This window comes from Adiantum capillus-veneris, chromosome 8 (assembly GCF_014529385.1).
Source record: "Adiantum capillus-veneris isolate H3 chromosome 8, ASM1452938v2, whole genome shotgun sequence".
Lineage (NCBI taxonomy): Eukaryota > Viridiplantae > Streptophyta > Polypodiopsida > Polypodiales > Pteridaceae > Adiantum > Adiantum capillus-veneris.
Genome location: NC_140938.1, coordinates 84,986,921 through 84,995,383, shown reverse-complemented (window position 1 = coordinate 84,995,383; position 8,463 = coordinate 84,986,921). Strand labels below are relative to the sequence as shown.

Sequence of the window (8,463 nt, the reverse complement as noted above, 5' to 3'; positions counted from 1 at the left end):
CCGAAAGTGGTGACACTACTTATATGGTGCCGAGTTTGAAGTAGTTTTTCACCATGAGAGTATCAAATGGTTTACTACTCAAACGGACTTGAAGGGTCGTAAAGCTAGATGGGCAGAAATCCTTCAAGATTATGATTGTAAGCTACGATACCGCAAGGGGCGATATAATGTAGTAGCGGATGCACTAAGTCGGATGCCTCAGATTAATTCACTTGCTTTCACGGAACTAAAGAGTGGATTTTTCGAGTCATTACGTGGCAAGTGTGCATACGATTAATCATATGCTAAAGTGTGGAGTGCGGTTTTAAAAAGGGATCCCTCACACTCACATGTCTCTGAACAACCAGATCAACATGTCTCTGCACGCGCAGATAAAAACTCCAACACATAGAGCTCCACCCCTACTCAGGAAGAGCTTAAGCGATGGAAGAATTTTTCCATTGATGATGGCTACTTACTCCACAAAGGTAGAGTATGTGTGCCAAAGGACTCAGACACTAGGCGCCAACTCTTATTTGAGTGTCAGGATAGTCCAAGTGCTGGTCATCTAGGTATTCGTAAGACGTATGACTTAGTTCGACGACAATTTTATTGGCCTGGCTTACATCATGATGTTCAAGAGTACGTACTAAACTGCCAACAATGCCAAGTTAATAAGGCAGAGCGCCTCAAGGTAGGTGGCCTTTTACATCCTTTAGAGATTCCACAATGTAAGTGGGAGAGTATCTCTATGGATTTTGTAGTAGGACTACCTACTACAAATCGTGGCCATGATGCCATTTGGGTAATTGTAGACCGTCTCACAAAGATGGGTCGATTCATTCCCACTACGACTACGATTTAGACACCCGAGTTAGCACGTCTATTTGTAGAGCATATATATAAACTCTACGGTCTTCCAGCTAGTATCATTAGTGACAGAGATTGAAAGTTCGATAATCACTTCTGGAGAGCTGTGTTCCAAAAGTTGGAAACTAAACTTAATCTAAGTACGGCTGATCATCCAGAAACGGATGGTCAAACAGAAAGAGTTAATCAAGTGCTAGAGGATATGCTACGAGCGTACGTTAGCAAGAAGCAAACCAATTGGGAAGACTACTTACCTATATTGGAATTTGCTTATAATAGTTCAAAGCATGTGACTACAGGGTTTAGTCCATTTATGCTTTTATATAGATTTCAACCTAGATCACCTGTTACGGTGGGGTTGGCTAAGGAGAAGATACAACAAGTGAAGGATTTTCTCCAAGACCATTTTGACATGCTTCGAGTTGCTCGACAGAATGTTAAGCAAGCTCAACATCGATATAAGAAGTACGCATATGAGCATTGTCGTCTTGCTACTTTCGAAGAAGGAGACAAGGTTTTCCTCAAAGTTCCGGAGCATTCAGAAAGTCTGAAGACGGGAAAAGTTGCTAAAATTTCACCACGCTATTGTGGACCGTTTACCATTCTCAAACGTATAGGTCAAGTGGCCTAAAAGTTAGCTCTCCCAGAGCACTCACGAGTTCATCCTGTTTTGCATGTTAGTCGTTTGCGAAAACGTCTAGGACAGAATGATAACGTCATTGACATAGGTGTGTTAGTTGACCTTATCGAACCGCCAAGAGCATTCCTCACGAGCCCGAAAAGATTTTGGATTCTCATGAGCTTCGCACCAGACATCATGTCAGACGACAGCTGTTGGTAAAATGTCTAGATAGACTTGAAGAAGGTTTTACATGGGAGAATGTCTCCGCACTTAAGAAACATTTTCCTACGTTCGTTTTCGAGGACAGAAATGATTCTCCAAGGGGGGGGGGGTAATGTAAGGACATGGGTCCTATGGGCAAGGCCACCGGCACGGCCGGACAATGTGTACGCTAGGGGGAGGCTATAAGATAGCACGGTTGCGTGGAGACTAACACACGCATTACCACCACCCTCTCTCTCTCTCTCTCTCTCTGGCACGTTGGTTTGCAGGGTGACTCCCAGTGTTGATGGAACTGATGGCGTGACAAGGGGGGCACGGGTTAGGCAATGCCTACGTACAATGTCTCTTTGTCGTCGCTGCTCTCATGGGACACCCCAAATTCGGGAGCTCTCTCTCTCTCTCTCTCTCTCTCTCTCTCTCTCTCTCGTCGGGCACCACTATTTCTCGGTTTGTCTGCTACTACTCAAGCAACATGTGGAGTTGCTACCACTGCAAAGCCGTGCAGATTAAAAAAATAGTTGTCTCCTCACACAAAGCAGGACACATCCCTCCCCCCCCCCGGGTCACGTGTCTCGCGTTGCAGCTATTAATGGCCATCCACTGCTTCTGTTGCCTGCCACTATGGCTAATGACCACCAGCATGAACCTGCTGCCTTTACCTTTCATTTACTTTCCACCAAGGCTGTCTCACATTTCTTCCCCAGCTTTTCCATTTTCTCCTAGCTGGTATCCCCTACGTGCGTGCGCCTTTTCTTCTCTCGCATCCGTAGGCTGAGACATCTTTTTAGATTCTTCAATATTTTCGATTAAAAATGATTGGGTACCCTCTACGTGGACTTCTTTTTTTGTGTCTGGTAGTGCCTGTCTTGTGAACTGTTTTCAATGGCAGTGTGAGTTGTAAACGGGCGGCCTGTTTCAAATGCCCAAGGCTGATGTCCACACTGCAATGGGAAAGCAAAATACACAGCACGATCACTAACTGGAAAGTGATCGGTTGGATGTGTCTCTTTGTTGAACTGCTGGTTTCAGCTTCGCGAGAGGAACAGCACGTTGTATGAACAATCGCAGAGAGAGAGAGAGAGAGAGAGAGAGAGAGAGAGAGAGAGATTCTCGACGAGCTCGTTTGCAGCAGTGTTGGATGAGCTCGTTTGTAGCGCTGTTTTAGGTGCTTCTGAAGCACTTCGAAAGCGTCCATTTTGGATCAGAAGCCACGAAATCTCCTCAATATACGAGTAGGCTTTCTCATTTTGATGAGAATCTTGTAAATTTATGGGGCATTAGGGTTTCCGTTTCTGTGTCTATGGTGTATGGAGCGTCTTTTTGATGCGAAGAGGATGTTGGCAGGTTGGAACAAGAACACAGTATGCTTTGATGCCGCAAAAATGGCTTTATGTGACAATAGCAAACATATCCTGCAGCCGCAACTGGGTACGACATCCATCACTGGCCTCCATGTAAATGAAGGAGAAGGAGCAGAAATGAACAGGATGTCCCTTTACGAGCAGCTCACAGTTTCTTCTCAGAGATTTGCACAGCTGTCCGACCATTGTCGACCCTCTGTTGCCTGTTCTTGTGCAGAACATGTAAGAGTGTTTGCATTTGCACCAGTGCTTGGTTTTGCATTTGTACTCCATAGCTAGAAAAGAATGTTAAGATATAAGTTTGTTTTTTCTAAGTTGTAGAATAACATTGTTGGATCCCCAAAAGCTTGCTTCCTGTGTATGCTAGGTGGTTAGGGGACTGTGAAATGGTGTATTTTTGCATTTGGTTGTTCATGAAAACTATTGTATTTTTGTGTCGTTCCTTTCAAAGAAGAATGTCTTCCACTAGGCATAGGTCTGAAAATGGGTATTGTCAATGTTTATGTCGAAAAGAAGGCCAATTAATGTTTATTTCATCACAATCCTTGTATTTGCAGTTAATGTTTAAAGCAAATCAACATTCATCTTCCTCATTGCCCTTGGCCTTCTTGCCTCAATCTGATAAAGTACAAAGATTTACATGCCCGTTTTTTGGAACCATTGAGGGCAGTGGTGTATGTGAAAGCAAATTTAATGATGCTGCAAGAAGGCAGCCAGTAGTAATTAACGACATCTTGCTTAAAACTATAGCTGCTGCAACAACGAGTGGGAATCTTGATGGCACAGCCCAAAAAAGGTCAGAGAAGTGTTTGGGTTCGTTGCCACCCAACGGATCTAATGAAAGCAAGAAAGAGTTTACCCCACTTGTCTCTGGGCAGGGCACCCCTTGTGCGGATGTGATGCTGTTAGTCAAAGGTGCGCAATGCTTATCGCTTGGTGATAATAGCTCACACAGTGCTGCTATGTATAAGGAAGGAGTTTTATTGCCTTGGTCTGAAGCTTGCACAGGAAGTGACAATAAGATGGCTGTGTCAACATTTGACTTGCGATTAAGGGCTTTGGTCCAGAACGAGGCACATGGAGAACAAGGTGCTAAGCACTCAGGGATCTTTGGAGTTGGGCATATTGCTCAGCCTGAAGACAAGGTCATGCTTCTTGAGGGGCCCATTGATGCTCAAATGCAAAACGAGAGTTGTAGTAGTGAGAGGCGCATTGCAGCCGAGGAGAACGACCTGGATACAACATTATGGTGTGCAGCTGCCGGTGCCAGTCTACCTGGAAGTGACTCCAGGTTGTGCAAAGTACCAGTACTTCCTGATCATGATGCAAAAGGTTCAAGCAGGGCACATGAAATTGTTCTTCCCATTTCAGATGTGGCAGTGGGACATAGCACAGCTAATGTTGGAATGGACTGCAGGACCTGTGTTGTTTCAGCAATGGCGGGCAGTTGCAAATGTAAAATTGCAGAAACATCTTTCAATGACATTCAGATGAAAGATGATACTGGTGATCCAGAAGCAGGCTGTGTTACTCCAATTTCACCAAAATCAGTGATTCAAAGAGTGGGACAGCTCCGATTTTGGAAAGCCCGGTTAGCCCTTATCAGGTGAGACTTCCAGATGTGTGTGTTTAGTTTCTTCCCCTGATTTCATCTAATTATTGCAGTCTGCAGATAGGCACCATGGACATTGTAACATAGTTTCTTCCCCTGATTTCATCTAATTATTGCAGTCTACAGATAGGTACCATGGACATTGTAACATAGTTTTATTCTTGCTTTTCAAATGGTCGATATTAGGTCATTGAAAGAGGACAAAGCATCTAATTTTTGTGTTTCCACCGCCCCCCTCACCCCCCCCCCCCCCCCCCCCCCCCCCCCCCCTCCCTTCCCTTCTGCAACTCTAGAAATCGTAATTTTTCATACCTCAGTTAACAGGTTATCTGTTTGTTCTAGAGGTCTAAAGAGTGATTTTTGATTTTTCTGGACAGTACTGATACTTTATGTATCATCCATCTGAAATTATTGTCCAATATCTTTTTTTCTCTGCAATCTTATTTCTATACTTTTAGGTAAGTTATCAGATAAAGCCATTTTAATGAGTTTTCAGGGTGTGCATTTTATCATGGTTATTTTGGGAGCGTGAGGCTATGGTATCTTCTTATTTCTTTACTTGTTGAGAAAGGATACTCGTTCAAGAGAATCATGAAAAACGCTTGTTCCTTTCTGCATCCTAGTAAGTTTATTTTTAATGTTTCTTCCTTTGGAATGTTCAAGACAATTAGTAGTAAATTCAATAAACGTGGGGAGATTAAAAGCCCATTTTTTGTTTAACTTAGTAACACACTGATTAGTTGTTTAGATCTTTAGTGCTCTTTCTATTTTTGCTCTTACTTGACAAATGCTAGTCTTTTCATGGCTGACTATGCCCACCTCTGGAGGGTGATAGAAACTCAGTTTGTTGGTTTTATAGAGTACATCCAAATCATGAATGAACTCTATACAGACCTACGCCTACTCTTGGGTACTGATGACGTGAGTAGGGATGTCTTAGTTGTTGTCCAGGCTATGCATGATAAATGTGATTATCTTATTCTTCTTGTTTGGACAAGCACCGAAGTTAGGTCGCATATGTAGGTCGTAGTTGTGTTCAATCCTAGTATTTAGCTTACATTTGAATTCAAGAATTTGTTCTTTTAGAAGTTGTGTGGAGTCTGGTTTCTGGGATTAAGTCTTTATAATGTCTTATCCTTGTGAGTTTAAAGTTGAATACTTGTTAGTACTCAAGTTGAGTACTTGCTTCTTTATTTTATTTTGCTTATGCCTTTACGAGAAGCACTTTTAAGTGAATAATGGTTTGTTTCCATCTAGTTTTGTTTAGTAACAAATAAAGTGATTTAGTTTTTCCTTTTCTGTTTTCTTGTGTCCCTTGTTGTATTTTTGTGAGTGTTTTATCGAGGTTTTATCCTCTCTTACAATTCGTAACTTTAGGCTATTCTGACTTATGAAGGTATATCATTTATGAACCCCCGCCCCCCCCCCCCCCCCCCCCAATCTGAGGGCAAACCCAACCAACACCTTGAGTTACGAACCTCCATTCCTTGCTCCTTTCAGGTGAGTTGGTGCTCAATGCAAGAAGTTCTCAAAGTGTGCCTGATTGAGATATTATTTTTATGTTGGTCTCTACTAACATAGTACGTGGCTTCATAGTATGCCTGGCAAAAAGATACCCTATATGTATCTTCTCATCACATAGCCTCCTAGTATATGTAGCACATATACCCTGCTAGGCTATGTCTTTACGGTGTTTTAACACCAATACATCAATACAATAATGGTTGAATTTGTCTCATCTTATGAACAAGATCAAAAGTTAACAACCAAATGTTTTAGATTCAATCTCCTCCTTCAGGTTTACATTGAATGACAAAGTAGTGATCTACTTGTGCGTGTCCAAAGCTTCAAAATTCAAACCATGGCATGCTCAATAGGACATCAAAGTGAGGTAGCTTCATAGTATGGAAGTCGACTGTGCCATAGTTATCCTAAACCTTAACATGAAGTGAGCCAACCAGAGAGGATACTAGCGTCATGTCAAGCATTGAAAGACTAGCAAGAGCCCAATAACTCGCAATCTTGATCGGAGAACATATATTTGAGGTACTATTCTCAAGGAATCTATGCTAGGAGAGCCAAGAAAGTTCGTGAAGAGGATATAGTTTTCCTTAGGGAAAATTCTTTACTCCGCTTGGGATAGCCTAGGAACTTCCATGTCAGATTAAGGATCCTGAGTAGTTATGTCATATTAGATGAGATCTGATGGTAGTGACGAGAGCTTTGAAAGAGGAAGAGGTAGACCTTTACTCCGCTTGGGATAGCCTAGGAACTTCCATGTAAGATTAAGGATTTCAGAATAGTTATGTCATATTAGAAGAGATTTGATGGTGGTGACAAGAGCTTTGAAAGAGGAAGAGGTAGGCCTTGTATGTTTACGTAACATAGTAACAGGGAATGGCCGTTTTCAGGTCTCCGTTCCCCGTTCCCATTCCAAGTTCCCGTTCGGAATCCCCGTTCCGTGTTTCAAACGTGAGTACCCGTAACAGGGAATGGCATTTTGTTCGGCGTTCCCGTTCCGCGTTCCCGTTCCGGTTTCCCGTTCCTGGTAACTATGTTACGTAAGCCTACAGCATGAGATCAGCCCTAGTCGTATGCATTAGATTCAGCCCCAACGTTTTTGCAGCAGATCAATCAGCGTTTTTGCATCACATTCAGCCGCAGCGTTTTGCATTAGCATTCAGCCCTAGTGTTTTGCAGTTCGTCAACATCTAGCACTCATTTAGCCATTGATCACGATTTGTGCAAGTAATTAAAGCAAGTACTTGCTCTAACAACCGAGCAAGGGGGCCCTTGAGGGTGGTTGGGACCCGACATGCGGTGTTGTCTCTCTTTCCTCTCTCTCTCATTGTGTTCAATTCTCTCCAGTGAATTAAAGCAACCTTGTGTTTGTGCGAAGTAGTGGATCTGAGTTCAAATCCTTAAACCCTTCCGTTGCATTTGACATTGGTATCAGAGCTCTGGACGTGTTTCAGCTTTGTGCTCAATGCAAGCATTAGGAACCCAAAAAGAACCAAGAACCCAAAGAACCTCTCTCAGTTTTTTTTTTCTCAAAGAAGCTTCGCGTCCCTTCTCCGTACTTATTAGCCACTCCCACCCTTAGTTCATGGCGCATTGGGTGCGCTCTTGTCTTCATCGCCATGTCTTTGAATGAAGATCGGGATCGGATACACAAAGATTTAGATCTTGAGTACCAAGATCTGCTTGCCTGTATGTGAATATGGAAGGAGTTGGAGAAATGATTGCTAACCCTCTTTTGCATTTGCATTCGCATTTAGCGTGCACCCACTTCCGTTGACAAGGAGCGATTGGATATTTAACTGAGCACCCTTACCTTCCATCTTCACCTGCAACGTTTTCATGACAGGACTATTCGGGTGGTAGTATCTGCTCGTAAGTGTCACGATTGTGACTATGTTGTAGTATTACATCTCTCAGTTGCAGATACATGAAGTGCCATGCCAAGGAGGACCTCTACGCTTGGATGGTTGCAACCCTTCGCTCAAGAGACATGCCTCTTCGCCAAAAGCCACACTCCCTCGACGATTGGTCACACCTCTTCGCTCTACAATTGCGACTCTTTGTCCAATGGTTGTAGCTCTTCGCCGAAAGAATGTGTCTTTACGCCTAAAGTCGCGTCTCTTCACCATGAGACGTGTCTTTTCATTTGTGTCTCTTCGTCTCCTATATAAGGAGCCTATTGTACTCAGTTTTCAAGCATTCATTCAATCAATCAAACACACATTCAGTCTCTTGAGTTTCAATTTGATCTTAAGTATGAAGTCTTAAGTCTTAAT

At 43.0% G+C, this 8,463-nt stretch overlaps 1 protein-coding gene across 1 annotated transcript in view; it reads left to right on the top strand.

Moving 5' to 3' along the window:
* Positions 1-2,691: 2,691 nt before the first annotated feature.
* Positions 2,692-8,463, top strand: part of LOC147452483 (uncharacterized) — a 56,366-nt gene continuing 50,594 nt past the window's right edge. Inside the window, exons 1-4 of the mRNA XM_086518161.1 lie at positions 2,692-2,745; positions 2,859-2,925; positions 3,038-3,276; positions 3,612-4,660. Coding sequence (XP_086374287.1) covers positions 2,692-2,745; positions 2,859-2,925; positions 3,038-3,276; positions 3,612-4,660 — 1,409 coding nt within the window. The remainder of the gene's footprint in view (positions 2,746-2,858; positions 2,926-3,037; positions 3,277-3,611; positions 4,661-8,463) is intronic.